Genomic DNA, 19,439 nt, shown 5'->3' on the forward strand with positions numbered 1-19,439 from the left:
ATAAGCTGACAACTTCATTATATTCTATACACATTATTTTCATTCATAAACTCATTCTTGAAAAAGAGACAAATTAGTTAAATGTGCTGTAGATTTGTCAATGTAAATACAAATTATAATAATAATAAGTAATAACAGTAATAACACTAATATTAATTTTGATGATGAAGTGTTTCATTAATAGTCATCATCATTAGTCTGGGTGTTTTTCTATGTTATCTACAAACAGACTCGCTGCAGATGCTTCACGGCAGAAATGTCCAGATTGTATCATTAACACATTAACATTGTTATTTTCCTGTTTATTACTGTCAGGCTGCTTTGACGCTATCTGTACTGTATGAACTGTGTATAAACACTGAGTTGATGCAGGAGCAGGTAAAGGTGAACAGTGAGCTAGCTCACTCTCCGGGTGTTGTGGGGCGGAACTAATGTGCGCGCGCCGCTGTTTCCGGCGGGGCTATTTTTCCGGCAGCGCGTGACTGTGACAGTCAAACATGTCGAGTTCCTACAAAAACAGGTGAGAAACACAATCACCGCGCGACAAACATCGCGTTTTCATTCAGACACACACACTTTACCTCACGTACACGCGCAGCAGAGCTCATTTACAGCAGACGCGCGCCCTGAATGAGATGACACCGCTCAAGAGAGAGAGTGTGTGTGTGTGTGTGTGTGTGTGTGTGTCTGAGAGAGAGAGAGAGAGATATTATGTGTGTGTGTGTGTGTGTGTGTGTGTGTGTGTGTGTGAGTGAGTGAGTGAGTGAGTGAGTGTGAGAGTGAGTGAGTGAGTGAGAGAGAGAGTGAGTGAGTGTGTGTGAGAGAGAGAGAGATAGGGTTAGTATGTGTGTGTGTGAGAGAGACATAGAGAGAGTGTGAGTGAGTGAGTATGAGTGTGTTGTGAATGTGTTGTGAATGTTTGTGTGTAGTGTGTGAGTGTATGTATGAGTAGGTGTGTGTGATGTGAGTGAGTGAGTGAGTGGAAGTGTGTGTGTGTTAATGTATTGTGTGTGTGAGTGAGTGGAAGTGTGAGTGTGTGTTGTAAGAGTGCGTGTGTGTGTATTGACTGACTAGGAGTGTGTGTTGTAAGAGTGTGTGTGTTGTGAGTGTAAGTGTGTATGTTTATTCTCACTGAGTCACAATATAAATGCTCAGATTTGCTGTATTTGGTGACTTGAGTGTCTCTCAGTCGTTTCTTCTGTGTGATCCTCTGCTTTGACTCTGTTTCTCTGAAACGCTGTAAATGAGCAACTGGTGAAAGTTCAGCTTGGAGTCACAGGATCTAACCAGCGAGTTACGAGTGTGTTAATGAGCTCACGAGGAGCGTGTGACCAATCTTTCGTCTCTCATGCCATGAATGAGACACTCTGTGGCAACTGAAATAAAAGTGATTAGTGAAAGAAATGAATCTAGATCTTCAGCTCAGATGTTTGAGACCAGGATAAAACAAACTTTCTTCTGTGGAGCACAAAAGAAGACATTTGAGGAATGTCTCGTATAATGAATCTCAATGTGGTCCAATGTAGTTTGGTTGCCAGATCTCCTAAATCTGTGTTCAGCAGAAGAGAGAAAGTCAATATGAAGGTGTTTCCTGAATCTTAGAGGAATCCAGACAACAATCTGAGCTTTTATTTCATTGTTTTGATTCAGTAAGAACATCTGGACCCGAAACCTTGTGTTCCTCAAACAAATAAAACATGGACTTTCTGTAATTTCACTGCATTTGTCTGCAGTTACTATCGAATAACAAACATCACTGGAACCATGAGAAAAGGCTTTATTCCCTTGTGCAGAATATGATTCGAGATGTGAGTTCAGATGGTCTCTCGTGTTCCTCAGGATACAGTGTGTGTGTGTGTGTGTGTGTGTGTGTGTGTGTGTGAGTGTGTGTGTGAGTGTGTGTGTGAGTGTGTGAGTGTGTGTGTGAGATCAGACCCTCACACATCTCGTGTTCCTCAGGATCCAGGGTGTGTGTGTGTGTGTGTGTGTGAGTGTGTGTGTGTGTGAGTGTGTGTGTGTGTGTGTGTGTGTGAGTGTGTGTGTGTGAGTGTGTGTGTGTGTGTGTGTGTGTGTGTGTGTGTGTGTGTGTGTGTGCGTGTGTGTGTGTGTGAGATCAGACTCTCACAGATCTCATGTTCCTCAGGATCCAGTGTGTGTGTGTGCGTGTGTGTGTGACATCAGACTCTCACACATCTCGTGTTCCTCAGGATCCAGGAGTTCAAGGCGACTCTGAGCGAGCAGGAGATCGATCTCAAGGCTTTACGTGAGCTCTGCTTCAGCGGTAGGTGGAGTGTGATGTGTGTGTGTGTGTGTGTGTGTGTGTGTGTGTGTGTGTAGACGTGTTCACCGTCTCATCCGTCTCATCCGTGTCTCGCAGGGATCCCGTGTGAAGGAGGCATCCGTGCGCTCTGCTGGAAGGTCAGTGTCTGATCTGAGCGAGTCTCGTGTGAATAAAGGAAGAATTGAAATGAAAGAGATTTTCTCCTGTTTTTCTCAGATCCTGCTGAATTACCTGCCGCTGGATCAGGCATTATGGGAGACGTTCCTGACAAAACAGAGGTTACACACACACTCACACACACTAATATACACACACACAAACACACACACACACTCACACACACAGGGTGATCATGCTGCTGTGCTTGATTGTGATTGGCCAGGGATCTGTACGCCCAGTTTTTGCGAGAGATGATCATTCAGCCGGGAATCGCCAAAGCAAACCTGGGAGTGTCTCGAGAGGACGTGACGCTGGAGGATCACGTGAGTCTGAGAACATCACAACACCCCAAACACTGAAGACAGACTCTTGTGACGTTCTTCTCTCATCTCCAGCCTCTGAATCCAAACCCAGACAGTCGCTGGAACACATACTTCAAAGACAACGAAGTCCTGCTGCAGATCGATAAAGATGTCAGGTAAATCACATCTGCTGATCACAGACCAGCCGTTTGATTCATTCCAAAATACTGAAGCATGTGTCTCTGCATTTGTTGCTTCAGATTAAGATTAGTGTGTGTGTGTGTGTGTGTCGTCAGACGCTTGTACCCAGACATGGCCTTCTTCCAGCGGCCCACAGACTTCCCCTCTCAGCTCATCCTGGACCCGCAGAACGAGTACGAGACGCTGCGGAGACGAGTGGAGCAGACCACCCTCAAAGCCCAGACGGTGAACCGGAACCGCAGCGGCGTCACTAACGTGAGAGAGTGTGTGTGTGTGTGTGAGAGAGAGAGAGAGAGAGAGAGAATGTGTGTGTGAGAGAGAGAATGTGTGTGTGTGTGTGTGAGAGAGTGATGTTCAGGATTTCTTTACGTGTGTGTGTGTGTGTGTGTGATGTTCTGCGTGTGTTTCAGGTGAGTTCTCCGGGGAAGGCGTTACACCTGTATCCCTCTAACGAGTACGAGGTGCTGCCGAACGGCTGTGAAGCGCACTGGGAAGTGGTCGAGCGGATCCTCTTCATCTACGCCAAACTCAACCCAGGCATCGCTTACGTTCAGGGCATGAATGAGATCGTGGGTCCCATTTACTACACCTTCGCCACGGACCCCAACAACCAGTGGAAGGGTGAGGCTGATCCTTTCTGATCTGCTGTTGGCTTCTGACGGGTGGTGTTCATCAAGCGCTGTTCTTCTTCTGTGTGTAGAGCACGCGGAGGCCGACACCTTCTTCTGCTTCACCAACCTGATGTCCGAGAACAGAGATAACTTCATCAAAAGCCTGGACGACTCTCAGTGCGGCATCACCTTCAAGATGGAGAGCGTCTTCTCCAAACTCAAGGAGAAAGACACGGAGCTGTACATGAAGCTGGTGAGGATCAGGATGAGTCTAAGGCTCAGTGTTTAACTGCACACACTCGCTGACGTCTGTGTGTGTGTCACAGCAAGAGCAGAACATCAAGCCGCAGTACTTCACCTTCCGCTGGCTGACGCTGCTGCTCTCGCAAGAGTTCCTGCTTCCAGACGTCATCCGGATCTGGGATTCGCTCTTCTCGGATCAGGAGCGCTTCGACTTCCTCATCCCTGTGTGCTGCGCCATGCTCACGTAAGATCTGACACACAGTTCATATTCCTGATTCAACATTCAGATGAGGGCAAATCTTGAACTGAATTGATCTGAATAATGAGACTGTTGGTTTCTGTAGCGCTGATGGACAGCTGAAATTGACTTTCATAATTAATTACTTGTGTATTATTATGAATCTGTACTGAATCAAGCACAAGAGAAATCAATGTGTCCTCAGGAAGTTCTGTTCTTCAAGTCTTTGTGTTTTTGCAGACTGATTCGAGATCAGTTACTGGCTGGAGACTTTACAACTAACATGAGATTACTGCAGGTAACTCACTCTCACACACACACACACACACACACACACTTACTCTCACACACACTCATTCTCTCTCTCTCACACACACTGTCACACACTGTCACACACTCACTCTCTCACACACACACAATCTCTCACACACTCAATCTCTCTCACACACACACACTCTCACACACTTACTCACTCTCACACACACACCCTCACTCTCTCTCACACACACACTCATTCTCTCACACACACACACACACACACACACACACTCTCTCCCTCTTACACACACACTGTCACACACTCACTCTCACACACTCAATCTCTCTCACACACACTCACTCTTTCCCACACACACACTCTCTCTCTCACACTCACTCACTCTCTCACACACACAATCTCTCACACACATTCACTCTCTCACACACTCTTTCACTCACTCACACACACACACACACACTCTTTGACTCACACACGCATTTACTCTCTCTCACACACACACACGCACACACACTCTCTCACACATTCACTTACTCACACTGTCACACACTCACTCACTCTCACTCTCTCACTCACTCCCACACACTCACTCTCTCTCACACTCACTCTCTCTCACACACACACTTTCACTCACACACACATTCACTCTCTCTCTCACACACGCACACACACACACACACACACTGTCTCTCACACTCACACACACAATCTCTCCCACACACTCTCTCTGACTCACACACACTTTCTCCCACACACTCACTCTCTCTGACTCACACACACACATTCACTCTCTCTCACACACTCACTCTCTCTCTCACACACACACACTCTCTCGCTCTCACTTTCTCTCTCACACACACACACACACACACACTCTCTCTCACACTCACTCACTCTCTCTCACACACTCTCTCTCTCTCTCTCACACACACACACACTGTCTCTTACACTCACTCACTCACTCACACACACACACACACACACACACACACTGTCTCTCACACTCACTCACTCTCACACACACAATCTCTCCCACACACTCTCTCTCTCTCACACTCTCTCTTTCTCTCACACTCACTCTCACACACACACACACTCTCTCTCTCTCTCTCACACTCACTCACTCTCTCTCACACACACACTCTTTCTCTCTCACTCACTCACACACTCACTCTCTCTCACACACACTCTCTCTCTCTCTCTCTCTTTCTCTCACACTCACTCACACACACACACTCTCTCCCACACACTCACTCTCTCTCTCACACACACACACACACACACACTCTCTCTCTCACACACTCTCTCTTTCTCTCACACTCACTCACACACACACTCTCTCTCTCTCTCTCTCTCACACTCACTCACTCACTCTCACACACACACTCTTTCTCTCTCTCACACACACACACTCCTAACATGTTTTCTGGTGTTTTCCAGGATTATCCCATCTCTGATGTTCATGCCATCCTCATTAAAGCGAAAGAACTGCAGGAAGGTTTGTAGCCGCCACGCCCCAATAGGCTCCGCCTCCAGTCTGATGATTGACAGCAGTGCCGCCCATCTCACTCGGGTGGGATCCAGCATTTGCCTTTGTGTGATTGAGCGTTTGGTCTTACCGTCTCTCAGGTAGACATGCAAGTGTGTGTATGTGTGTGTGTGAGCGAGAGAAAGATAGAGATTGTGTGTGTGTGTGTGTGTGTGTGTGTGTGTGTGTGTGTGTGTGTGTGCCGCGCTCAAGTTGTTTATTGTTGCACTGAATGATTTTAAAGACCAACATACTGACTCTCTCTCACACAACACACTCTCTCGCTCTTCCTTACAGACACACACACTCCCACTCACTCTCTCTCTCACACACACACACACACAAACACACACACACACACAAGCCACAGATGGACTCCAGAAACACTCCAGAACTGATATACTACAGTATAAATCTGGAACAACAGAAGACTGGTCACATCCTGAGGGTCTTCATCCAGCTGTATTATATCAGTGATTGTTGTTTGGTTTATTACGTATCTGTCACAAATGAACAAACCCACAGTGGTGCAGATGGATGGAGGTTCTCGTCTTCATCTGTGAGAGAACTGAAGCTTCCCAGACGTCACGGGACACTGTTCTGGAGAAGCTTGAGACGGGAGATGAGTGAGTGGATTCATTCAGGAGCAGCATGAACCAATCAACACTACAGACCCGTCACTGATCTCAGATCAGCTCCTTCAGAGTCATCTCTCCTCCGCAGATCACACGGCTTTAGCATCCCATCATCCCTCTGTTTAGTGACGTCATCCGTCTCCACTAATAATCTGCATTAACTGCTCTTCAGGCATCTCCTCACACTAATAACGGCGCTCGTGTTTCTCTGAGGGAAACATCTGATCAAACGTTGGGACTCCTTCGAATCCTTAGTGTTTTTATAAATATGTTCATCGCCGCAGTTCATTTTTTTAAAATGTTGTTTTGTATTTTAAAGCTCAGAGGATGTTGGGAATTGAATGGTCTTTTATTTGGGGAATGTCTGGTCACACATGTCTGTCTTTGACTGTATTCGTTCATGTACATTTGAAAACCAAGTTTTTTCTTTTGCATGAGATGTTTTTGTATGAACCTCTATAGTTCTTGCTGTTGTATATCAATGTTTTTACAGTGCTTGCGGATGCACAATAAAACAATTTAACCTTTAAATCTTTAAAAATCACTTCAAAACACTCAAAGTCAGCACATTGCTCATGTTACACAGACACAGAGCTGATCTCACTGCAGGAGTGTGACGACGGTCAATGACTGAGAAAAACCCAAAACAACTGATAATCAGCTTGAGTCAGCATAAAATAAAAAATCAGGCTTCTAAAAGCGTTATTGCTTTCATGCCAAAATTACACTTTTACGGTGGCCCAGAATCGCTTCTGATGTGGCATTTCAGTGTGTGTACACCTGCTGCTCAGAGGTGCTGTCAATGCATTTATACAGCCATTACAACAGGATGCTGGCTCAGAGCAGGCTTTATCTGGTCTGGCTGTTATGCAGCATTACATCTTTACAATGAACCGAGCAGGCACAGAGCAGCCTTAAGTGAGATATGGAAAGATTCATCAGTGCATGTTTCTCTTTGTCATTTTTAATCAAAATGTCATGGCAGAATGTTTTTTTTTTTTTTTTTTATTCTGTTAATATTGTAAATTAACTAAGCTAAAAAAAAAAAAGCTTAATTAATAAATAAATATTGGCAAAATAAAATGTCCTAACTGGATCTTCTGCTTAAATCACAAGCTCACATTCAGTGCATCACAAAGAGAAGAGAAGAGATTTGTCGCTACTTATGTTACATTGCGAGATTAAACACATAGGGCCCGATCATACACCCGACGCAATGTGACGTATGGTGTTTGCTAGTTTCAGTCCAGCGCCACGTCGTTTAATCCATAGACAGTAAAAGAAAGGTTTAATCAGCGAATGCGTTTGCGCCCATTTGTGCACCCATGGGCGTGCTGGTCTGAAAAAGAGGTGTGTTCAGGCGCATTGCTATTTTAAGGAGCTGAAAATAGACTGCGCCATATCCCAAAACAATCCTAGTCTAAAGTCAATGGTTCAATGTTATTATTATTTATTATTATTTTATTTTTTTTAAAGAGCGCGTTGGTAGAAAATTATTACCGGTACACACAGGGATGCGCATCACACAAACATGCCAAATATTAAAAACAAAAGGATTACAGTCTAAAGGAATATCATTGTGTAGGCTACACAAATATAAAAATATAATGATGGATCATTGCATGTATTAGAATTAGGATACCTATTTGCAATTCAGTTTATTACTACTTATAATGATGAATTCAATTGGCTTATTAATTGCACAATCGTACCAATACACACACACACATACATTAATACAATCTTTTAAAATAGGCTAATCATTTATTGTGGAACGAAACCAGTGTGGAAACCAATGGTTCACAAACTGGATAGATCTGAGGTGCAGGACTCGTAAAATCGCAATCCTGACGTCCCGGGGCTATTGTGTTTTTCAGTCGGGCTCTATATCCCGGCTCTGCCCGACGGGGCCATCGTGAATAGTGATGTAAGGTTCATAACTTGATTCGCGTTGTTCACTCACTTGAAGGAGTGAAACGGATCGTAGTTGATCGTTTGCACTTGTTTCTAAATCCTGCCGATTCAAACGTTTTAAACAATTCGCGCGCATTCGGGGCTTGCGCATGCGCACTCATTCAAAGCACGCGCTGAGAGCAGCATTTCAGACAATCTTGACAGAATTAATTCATCTTTCGCGTATCGTAACACTCACATGCATGCAATCAAAACACACTCCTTACGCGATTGAACTCACTCATCCATTTGCCTAGAAAAGAGATGTAATATTATGATTTCCGTCATTTAAAAAATATGTATATATTGTGTACCGGGTGGGCCGACCCACATTGGCCAGCGGCCCACCGGGAAAAGTCCCGGTGCTCCAGATGGCTAGTCCGCCCCTGCCCGTAGATGATCTGCTCGCGTAGCTACTTTAACTTCACGCACGAGCAGATCGGTTTCTTCACTTGAGAAGCGTTCAGCTGTTCCGCCGTGTAAATAACGATCTGTCATAGCGCGAGCTAAAGGGAATGGGAGGTGACACTCTGATTGGTTTAGTGAACGTTACGCCCAATAATCATTAAGAGAATAGGCACAACCCATTCTAAAAATGTTCCCAGGCGCACGGACCGTTTTCCGTCGTTAAAATAGCAAAATTGGATTTGGACACGCCCTGAGTGCGCCTGCGCCGTGCGCTTTATTTGCATTTAGATCGTAAAAATAGGTCACCTTATTACTGGGTTTTAATTTTTTTTAGCGAATGAAAGAACAGTTTGCCAGTGCAATACACATTGAACAAACGGTCCTATATCCCACAATGCAATGTGTTTGTCATTTCCAGTGTGATGACTGAAAAATATAAACAAGTTATTTGTGTCTTTTTATCTAACAATTACGAGTTTATGGGCCCTATTTTAACGATGATTATTATAACTATTTTAAAAAAGCGAACTTTAAAATTTTTGCAATAGCTACATATTTTCCATGGCAATATATATATTTGCAACACTGCTTTTCTTTTGCATTTTAGTCAAGTTTGAGCTTGGAATACAGATTTTTCCTTTTCTGCATGTCTCACTTTGTTTTGACTCCATAAGTTTATATCTTTAATAAGTTAAATTGCATTGAATTCAATTTTATTTCTATATCTCTTTTTACGATACAATCGTTGCAAAGCAACTTTTCAGAAAATTCAGTTTCTACAATATTTAGTAGTAAGTGTCTGACCAGGCTGACAAGTTTGGATTAAGAATGTGAAATGAATGTACATATTTGTACAATAAAAGCAGGACACCACCCGCTAATGTAATGAGGTCTAATGTTTATGATATTACACAAAAACAGCGGTTTGAGACCTTTATACTTATGTGCTGCGTGCTGTTTTGAAGCAGTATATAGTATTCAGTATAGTATGCAGTATACAGTATGCAGTATACAGTATGCAGTACGCAGTATACAGTATGCAGTATACAGTACGCAGTATATAGTATGCAGTATGCTGTACACTAGTGTTCAGTCAGCATCTGTTTCCATGGAAACTTCTCCCGCAGTCAGGCCTTCATTAGCGTCACGTGATTATCACATTGGCATTAATGCGGATAAAACACGCCTGCTGTATCATACATGATGTGATCTGATCGCAGTGTGTGTAGTATGTAGGCTAGTATGTTGAATGGTGTCATCTTCAGCGAGCACACGCCCTCCGCTCCCGCGCGCGCCCCCCGCGTCCAGTGCGCGTTCACGCCGCAGACCCACAAACCCACATCAGAATGTGAGCAAGAACTGAATCTGTGTCAAGGACGCGAGCGAATAACAACGCGGGATTGGTGCCGGAATAAAGGCAGATTCGGATCCGGATCATCCGCGGGTTCGGGTTCAGATCGAAGCGGATTCTGCGGGTTTCGGGCCTGATTCGGATTCCGCGAGTGTTTCTCTCATCTGTGGATCTAAACGGACGCACGACCCTCGCGGATCCGGTCCAGATCTGATGTTTATGAATGAGACTCTGAGATCAGATCGATACATGAAGGATTCGCAGATCTGCCGTGAAATATGAATGTGAACGATTACGATATGAAATCATTTATGCGCTGATTGATCTTCAGCATCGCCTCCATTTTGAATCTGATTTAATGTCCTGATTTTATTTGTGATGATGGATTTATTCCCCGTCTCCTGATTTATTCCTCTCGGCCACTGCTGTGCGGTTATGGTGGTTTTTATAAACTGGATCGTCCATCACTGAAGCCGGATTATTTCACATATTGATCTGATCGTGTTTCTCACTGTAATCAAAGAAAGGTTCGAGATGATTCGGTTCGGAGAAGGAGGATTCGGATCAGTGAGTATGTGCCCCTCGTGAGAGAGGGCTGATCGATCTGCCCCGAACCCGGTGATGATGATGAAGATGATGATGCTGGAGACACAGGTGGGTCATGCACCGCTCCAGAAACATGGCTGTGTGTGTGCGTGTGTGTGTGTGTGTGTGTGTGTGTGTGTGTGTGTGATCACCATGTTCAGACCGAGAACAAACGACACATATAGAACCAATCAGAAACTGCTGGTAAATTACTGAAGAGATCAGGTGTGAACGGAACACATCCGGTGTAGACTAGGACAACAACAATTATTACAACAATCAACTAATCATCCATTATTTCACCAGTTCATCTGCTTTTATAATGAGCTAAAACACTGAGTTACACATATTCTAACAATTCTAACAAATAAAACAAGGTAATTACTTATAGTGAAAGTGAGAATAACTGACTGAATGATGAACGTTTGCTTCTGTGGAACAAAATAAAGTGCTGAGATATTTCATCATCAATAAATTATTTCATTCACAACATCAGCACTCTTAAAACACCTTACAGTGATCTAGTGATCAAAACAGTCACGCTTTAATCGATGCAAAACAAACTTATCACTTTAATGTAATGATTTTTTATTTATTTGTATTAATTAATTTATTTTAAGATTCACTAATAGAAAGAGTCTGTCATTAGCTCGCTCCACACTGGACATCGCTGTGATCAGATGCTTTCTTAACTGCTGTTTTCTCACCGCTGTCGTTTTTGTTTTGTGTTTATTTCATTATTGAGAGGAGAGCATGCAGCACATTTACTTTTATGCATTTAGCAGATGCTTTTACCCAAAGCGACTTACAATGTATTCACGCTACACATTTTTACCAGTATGTTCATATTTTCATATTCATATAAACGTTGCTTTCATTAGAGTGGGCGGAGTCGGTATCTTCTGTTTATGATGTCACAAAACTTGTATTTTGAAACGGATGTGTGTATGGTGCTTTACCCGTTAAAAGATGGAACTTCGCAGTCTGTGTGAACAGTGCATTTACGGTAAAGTCGTTCTGGTCATTATATGGCAATCTCTAGTGGCAGTTCTGTGTGAAAGCACCTGATGAGTATCTGTCATCATTTACTTCTATTTCTCACCCTGTTTGAGTTTCTATCTTCTGTTGAACACAAAATAAGATGTTTTGAAGAATGTTGGTAACCAAACAGTTGACGGTAGCCATTGATTTTCTCTGTATTATGGAAGTCAATGGCTACCGTCAGCTGCTTGTTTACCACCATTCTTCTTTTGTGTTCATCAGAAGAATAAAACTTGAGGGTGAGCAAGTGATGACAAGATTTTCACTCTTCCTTTACTACAGGTGGAGATCAGTGTGAATCTGAGTCAGCTGGGATGGTTTTCATGGATTTGTTGGGAATCTGGTCGTGTTCAGATTCAGTCATGAGCCTCATTCATGAAACCTAAACTCTCCTCCAGATTAACAAACGTTTCGCTAACCACAGATCTGATTAAAACATCTGCATGACTCCAATCATTCATAAAGAGGGAATCTACAGAGAATAAAAAGAAGAACACAATAGGCACCTTCTTGTTTATCAATAAAAAAACGAATTGGTTCACTAATTAATTTTGTTATATATTATTGTGGTAAGTGCAAGTGTAAGTTTTGTTCGTTTGGTTGAAAGAACAGAACACATTCTGCTGTTTTACACAGAATTACGTGTGTTTGGAAGAGCTGCAAGTGTTTTCTGAAAGTACAAACACATTTGTGAAACCATTATTTCTGCTTGTGTTTCATGAACAAGACTCATGTTAGCGTCAGCAGCTGGTGTGTGTGTGTGTGGACAGATCCATTATGAATGTGTGTTTGGACACTGATTATCTGAGAAACGAAGAACCAGTACGGTTATTGTCTTCTGCTTGTGATCCGGAGAAGAGTTGATGTGCTCCTGTCGTCTGGGATCACTGTATTTGTGTTATTCAGAGTGAAATCTGACACAGGAAGTGTGTGTGACCCCTGAGAGACTGTGTGTGTGTGTGTGTGTGTGTGTGCGCAACCACAGCTGTTTAAGATCCTTTAATGTTAGTTTCATGGGCTGAACGCACACACACACACACACTCTCTCTCTCACACACACACACACACACTGAGAATCGTCAGGTTTAGTCTAGATTGACCCTCTGTCCTCTCATGACCTAATGCTTCTCAACACGTGGATGTTATGATTTCTGAGTGTGTGCAGCAGCAGGTGGCGCTGTCACACAGAGATCCTCTTATTTATTAAGTGCTTCAAGATCCAAGCATCCAACAGAATTAAAGAACGTTCTCTTCCTCTGGTGGATCTGGAATAATCTAGACCCTCAATCGTTCAGTGTAATGGTTAACCCTTTGTACACTAAAGATGTGTCACTAAAGGGTTAATTATCAGTAGTGACGTGTGAAGCCCCACTAACACAGAAATCAAAGCAAGCATCTTTCTGTTGAATTCACACGATCATCTGAACCTGATGCCGGATCTGCTCTGAAGTCCTCCATCCTCCCGCAGAGCTCTGATTCATATATTCACATCCATGCACTGTTCCTCACCCGATTCAAACCATCAATATTTAGATCTTCTCTCAAATGGAGAAGAAGGGATAAATGTGAACAGACTGTGATGCTTGTGAAGCACCTGCTGCAGTATCACAACTTTTTTTAATGCACATGGATGAATTTATTCACAAAATGCATTTCCATCTCCCATTATTCACTTTAACTCTTGTTCACAAGTCAGAAAACACCATAAAAACTTTTTCGTGAATGAAGGGACTTTTTTTTTCTTTCACAAAATTAGCAGTTTCCAATCACTTTCCAGTTTTCTTTATTTCTGATCTAATACTTCTAAATGCACATAACTGTGTGATGTTTTTATATAAAAAAACTGCCAGTGTGGAATCACAGTTGTTTTAATGCATTCTGGGTAATACAGCACTAAAGTGTGTGTGTGTGTGTGTGTGTGTGTGTGCGTGCGTGTGTGTGTGTGCTGAGGTCAAAGGTGGTGTCACATCTGTGTCCTGTGAGCTGCAGTAAAGTGTGTGTAAGAGGTTCAGGGCAACACATCTTCACTCCCTGTCAAAGGACTAGAGTCACACCCTGAATGATCCTAATTCATCTCATTATTCTTGGTTCAGTCTGTTTGGCTCAGTTACTCCTGAACACACTGTTCCAGAAGGATCTCGTGCATCAGACACACATGATAGAATACAAGTGACATCTCTCTGAACTCTGCTCTTTTAAATAACTCCAGATGTGCGGTGGAAGCTTAATGAAATTCACAAGCTCGATTTGAGAGAGTTTGTGCAATAAATATTTTTGAGTTTGGGTGTTTTTTCTGTAGCAGCTGTGTCTGTTTTCTCAGATGAATCTCTGCAGATGTTGTTCCTCCAGCAGGCGGCGCTCTGGGGCTCATCAAATCACTTCAGCTGCAGCTCAGCTCTGAATCACCCAAACAAAAGTATCATCCAGACAAAAGTATCATTCAGACAAAAGTATCATTCAGACAAAAGTATCACTCAGACAAATGTATCAATTGGACAAAAGTATCATCCAGACAAAAGTATCATTCAGACAAAAGTATCATTCAGACAAAAGAATGATTCAGACAAAAGTATCAGTCAGACAAATGTATCAATTGGACAAAAGTATCATTCAGACAAAAGTATCATTCAGACAAAAGTATCAATCAGACAAAAGAATGATTCAGACAAAAGAATCATCCAGACAAAAGTATCAATCAGACAAAAGAATGATTCAGACAAAAGAATCATCCAGACAAAAGAATCATCCAGACAAAAGTATCAATCAGACAAAAGTATCATTCAGACAAAAGTATCAATCAGACAAAAGTATCATCCAGACAAAAGTATCATTCAGACAAAAGAATGATTCAGACAAAAGAATCATCCAGACAAAAGTATCAATCAGACAAAAGTATCATTCAGACAAAAGTATCATTCAGACAAAAGTATCATTCAGACAAAAGTATCATTCAGACAAAAGTATCAATTGGACAAAAGTACCATCCAGACAAAAGTATCATTCAGACAAAAGAATGATTCAGACAAAAGAATCATCCAGACAAAAGTATCAATCAGACAAAAGTATCATCCAGACAAAAGTATCAATCAGACAAAAGTATCAATCAGACAAAAGAATGATTCAGACAAAAGAATCATCCAGACAAAAGTATCATCCAGACAAAAGTATCAATCAGACAAAAGTATCATTCAGACAAAAGAATCATTCAGACAAAAGTATCAATCAGACAAAAGTATAAATCAGACAAAAGAATCATTCAGACAAAAGTATCATCCAGACAAAAGTATCAATCAGACAAAAGTATCATTCAGACAAAAGAATCATTCAGACAAAAGTATCAATCAGACAAAAGTATAAATCAGACAAAAGAATCATTCAGACAAAAGTATCATCCAGACAAAAGTATCAATCAGACAAAAGTATCATTCAGACAAAAGAATCATTCAGACAAAAGTATCATTCAGACAAAAGTATCATCCAGACAAAAGAATCATCCAGACAAAAGTATCATCCAGACAAAAGTATCAATCAGACAAAAGTATCATTCAGACAAAAGAATCATTCAGACAAAAGTATCAATCAGACAAAGTATAAATCAGACAAAAGAATCATTCAGACAAAAGTATCATTCAGACAAAAGAATCATTCAGACAAAAGTATCAATCAGACAAAAGTATCAATCAGACAAAAGAATCATTCAGACAAAAGTATCATTCAGACAAAAGTATCATCCCGAAATAATATCATCCAAAAAGAAATATCCAGAAAAAAAGTATCATTCAAACATTATAATCCCGGGAATTCAAATACAAACTGAGATCTGTGAAATACATTATGATTATTAATCCTAACGAGGTAACTATCTTTATTAGCGCTGAGAGAATCAGCAGGAACAGTGGCGTCTCTGTCTGGATGATAATAACTGAATAAAGACGCTTTAGTTTATATCTTAAGTGAATATAAATAATAAGCCGCGCGGACCGCTGAGCTCCGCCCACTTTCACAGCCGCCGAGTTGATTGACATTTCACTGTGATCTGTTCTGTTCTGTGGTTCTGATCTGAAAATGACGTCATGATCCCGAGCGGAGAAAGAGGCGGAGCCCGAGCTCTCTCTCTCTCTCTCTCTCTCTCTCTCTCACACACACACAAACTAGTGATGGGATTTATGGCTCTTTGAGGGGATCCGGATCTTCGCGATCCGTTCCTTTCAAAGAGCCGTTCAAAAGAATGGCTCTTTTGGCTCTTTTTAAATATTTAGTCAGTTTTAAGAAGCCAGCTTGGGAGCATCTCAGTTTATCCTGGAAATAATCACTGGGAGGTATTATGAGGTGAGATTTGTAGTCAAATAATTAAAGCTCAGATATCACACACCAATATCTGAGTTTGAATTATTCTGAAATATTGATTATTACCTCATTTCTCATGTGTCGACTATATTCCATAGGGTTGCACAAATCCCTCTGCTTAGACAGTGACATCATTATTTTGATTTACCTTTAGTACAAAGTGTGTGTGTGTGTGTGTGTGTAAAACTACGTTGACTTATGTTATTCATACAATACCTACTCACAAATAAACATAAAAAACAAAGCCGGCTGCAATGAATTTCTGTGCAAAACAGCTTTTACTACAAACACTTCCACACAAGAACATTGTTATCACACAAGAACATTTTGATAGAAAACTATTTTTTTTTTTAAGTAGATAAAATTAGAATAAATAAAATGGAAATGTCTACATACTACATACTATTACTACTGTAAACTTTGCAAATAGGACATCAGCCCCTTCAAGTCAATGAACAATAACAAAGTGGGCTGCAATGAATGTCTGTGGAAAACAGCTTTTAGTGAAACATTTCTATACAAGTACAGTATCACAAAAGAACATTTTTAATGATTTTAAAATAAGTTTTAAATGAACACAAAATGCAATGTAAATGCATGCACAACTAATAACTAATATCATCACGCTATAAAGGGTTGGCCTGCGCTGGGTGCGCCCCTCCCCCTATAACTGTTCTGTCTCCTGGCGGAGCTCATTTGTATGAACACGCATAGGAAAAAAGAACGATAGAAAGAACGGCTCCTCTCCAGTCGCGACTCGGCTCCCATCGTTCATGTTTATGAGCCGTTCAAAAGAATCGGTTCGTTCGCGAACGTCACAACTCTAACACAAACACACACACACACTCCTCCGGTCGCACGCAGATGGTCTCGCCGGTGTGCGGCTGTAGTTCGGTCGGATTTCTCGGTACCGATGGTGTTAGCGGCGGGATGTGAGCTCGGCTCCGGTTCCGTTATGTTTGATGCCAGTGTTTGGCGGATCCGGAGCATCCGGGACTCTGTGAGACTCGAGATCAGCGACGAACCGAGTCCTGCGGTGCTGAACCGATTCACACACCTGGATCCGGACACTCCTCACCTGGAGGTAGAAAGAACAGTTATCTTACATAGAGATACTAGAAACTTCACCAGCGACAATAATAATAGAATGTATCGTAGAAAATTATTTACAATTAAACTATTTTGCATATAAACTAAATAAAATTCTGCCATGTCTTACATACTTTGCCTTCAGTTATGAACTGTAATAAATAGTTGCAATTATATATTAAACTTCTTTTCATTGTTACACATTTAAAGAGTTTAATTCATTACAATTCATGATCAACATCGAATGTCATACAGCAGAGATATCTGAATACTGTACATTACGACTTTAAAGGTGTAACCATGATAATGTAAATATAAGAGTGGTTACAATATTTATAAACAAATAATTTATTGCAGATTCTATCGACAGGCATGATGTGTTAGTGTAGAAATAAAGATGATAATGAAGAGTTGAGTTGATATTGATGTGATTTGTTCTGGTTTTACAAGAGAAGACACTTGATGGTCATAAACTCTTTTCTGATGTCTGTGTGCCAGTATTTCCCTGCATGCACTGCAGTGGACTCATGGTCGGTTCTCTGGGTCTGTGTGTGTGTGTGTCTCTCTCTCTTTTGGTCTGGTAGGAGAGTGTGTGTGTGTGTGGGTGTGTGTGTGTGTGTGTCTGTTGGACTGGTACACAGAGAGTGTGTGTGTGTTGGTCTGGTACACAGAGAAAGAGAGTGTGTGTGTGTCTCTGTTGGTCTGGTACACACAGAGAGTGTGTGTGTGTCTCTCTCTCTCTGTTGGTCTGGTACGGAGAGTGTGTGTGTGTGTGTGTGTCTCTGTTGGTCTGGTACACAGAGAGAGAGTGTGTGTGGATCGACGGAATCATTCTTGAGTTGGAGGTGATCACTGGTGAATGTGACAGAAGTGTTAGTCTCTCGCCTCACACAGGTTTAGTGAGTCGTGTAACACGTGTGTGTGTCTCTCTCTGTGTGTTACTCGTGTTCATTACTGGAGCTGATGAACACTTCAAGTTCTCTCAGCAGATTTTAACCCCGTGAAAGCCGCTCTGATCCCATCAGCTTCAGTTCATCTGAAATCCTTCTCAAACCATCAACACTGTGATGCTGCAGATGCTTTTACTCTGTGCAAAGCATTCTGGGTAATGGTTGAGCTTTATCTGTCTTGTTGCAGCATTGTGAAGAAACCTGAATCCAGTTTGTTCCCTGCAGAAGTGTTTGTAGATCAGATATAAAGCGGTCAGAGGAGGAATGTGAGATCAGATCTGTGTGTGTTTGGATCTGATGCTTCCTGACACTCATCTCTTAACTAGTTGTGGTGTTAACTGGTTAGTGAGTAGTTTTGCTGTGGTTTGTTGACATGAAAACAGAGAGAGACAGTGATGGTGTAACCTGTTTTCTGTGAGTCTTTGTGTTTCAGTTATTGATCCGAACGAATCAGAAGCTTCCTGAAACACGACACACCTCACATCTCTCTCTCTGTGTGTGTGTGTTTCTGTCTGTCTCTGTGTGTGTGTCTCTGTGTGTGTGTCTCTGTGTGTGTGTGTGTGTGTGCAGAATGCGAGTCAGGAGATCGGTGAGGAGGTGGAGGACGGCGCTGTGTTCAGCATCTCTCTGAGGAAGGTCCAGATGTACCAGTCGTCCAGTAAGAGTCAGCGCTGGATGGGTGTGGACTCGGACTCGGGTCTCAGTCTGTACGAGACGTGTAAGCTGCGCACCATCAAAGCAGGAACTCTGGAGCGTCTGGTGGAGTACATGGTCACCGCCTTCAGAGGAAACGACTCCACCTACGTCACCATCTTCCTCTGCACCTACAGGACCTTCGCCACCACCAAACAAGTGCTGGACCTGCTGCTCAACAGGTGACACACACACACACACACAGAGACAGAGACACACACACAGAGACAGAGACACACACACACACACAGAGACAGAGACACACACACACACACACACACAGAGACAGACACACACACACAGAGACACACACACAAACACACACACACACACACACACACACACTGATGCTGATGGTGTTGACCGTGGACCAAGCATCACACTAACCAGTGCACATCTCCAGTTAGACACTGACTTCACAGGGACCCTTTTATTTCTGGAGATGCATAGTTTCATTATTTACTTCATTAAATCTTGTTCTGTCAGGGCTGTTTCTAGTCATTTTAATACTGTTTTGGATGTAAATCGTCTTTAATTGTCGTTTACT

General features: G+C 42.2%; 2 protein-coding genes across 3 annotated transcripts in view; both read left to right on the forward strand.

Annotated features, from left to right (window-relative positions):
- Positions 1–404: 404 nt before the first annotated feature.
- On the forward strand, positions 405–7,006 carry tbc1d13 (TBC1 domain family, member 13). The gene is made up of 12 exons (XM_026256238.1): positions 405–520; positions 2,208–2,281; positions 2,378–2,418; positions 2,498–2,559; positions 2,664–2,763; positions 2,836–2,918; positions 3,039–3,198; positions 3,354–3,564; positions 3,644–3,807; positions 3,881–4,041; positions 4,276–4,333; positions 5,753–7,006. The coding sequence occupies exons 1-12, from the start codon at positions 498–500 to the stop codon at positions 5,816–5,818; spliced, it is 1,203 nt and encodes a 400-aa protein (XP_026112023.1). The 5' UTR covers positions 405–497; the 3' UTR covers positions 5,819–7,006.
- Positions 7,007–10,000: 2,994 nt separating this feature from the next.
- The window catches only part of LOC113090384 (ral guanine nucleotide dissociation stimulator-like), a 15,547-nt gene continuing 6,108 nt past the window's right edge, over positions 10,001–19,439 (forward strand). Inside the window, exons 1-2 of one of the 2 annotated variants that reach the window (XM_026256240.1) lie at positions 10,001–10,841; positions 18,770–19,074. In XM_026256240.1, the coding sequence (XP_026112025.1) occupies positions 10,809–10,841; positions 18,770–19,074 (338 nt within the window). In that variant the 5' untranslated portion in view covers positions 10,001–10,808. Of the gene's footprint in view, positions 10,842–16,974; positions 17,245–18,769; positions 19,075–19,439 lie in introns of those variants that run through there. The other variant, XM_026256239.1, reaches the window with a different exon arrangement.

Source organism: Carassius auratus, unplaced genomic scaffold (genome assembly GCF_003368295.1).
Source record: "Carassius auratus strain Wakin unplaced genomic scaffold, ASM336829v1 scaf_tig00054922, whole genome shotgun sequence".
NCBI lineage: Eukaryota > Metazoa > Chordata > Actinopteri > Cypriniformes > Cyprinidae > Carassius > Carassius auratus.

Excerpts from the sequence above, each read along its gene's own strand:
- tbc1d13 (XM_026256238.1), top strand. The coding sequence starts at position 498 with ATGTCGAGTTCCTACAAAAACAG. Across the intron at positions 2,560-2,663 it reads ACGTTCCTGACAAAACAGAG|GGATCTGTACGCCCAGTTTT; the intron begins GTTACACACACA and ends GTGATTGGCCAG. Across the intron at positions 4,334-5,752 it reads CTAACATGAGATTACTGCAG|GATTATCCCATCTCTGATGT; the intron begins GTAACTCACTCT and ends GGTGTTTTCCAG.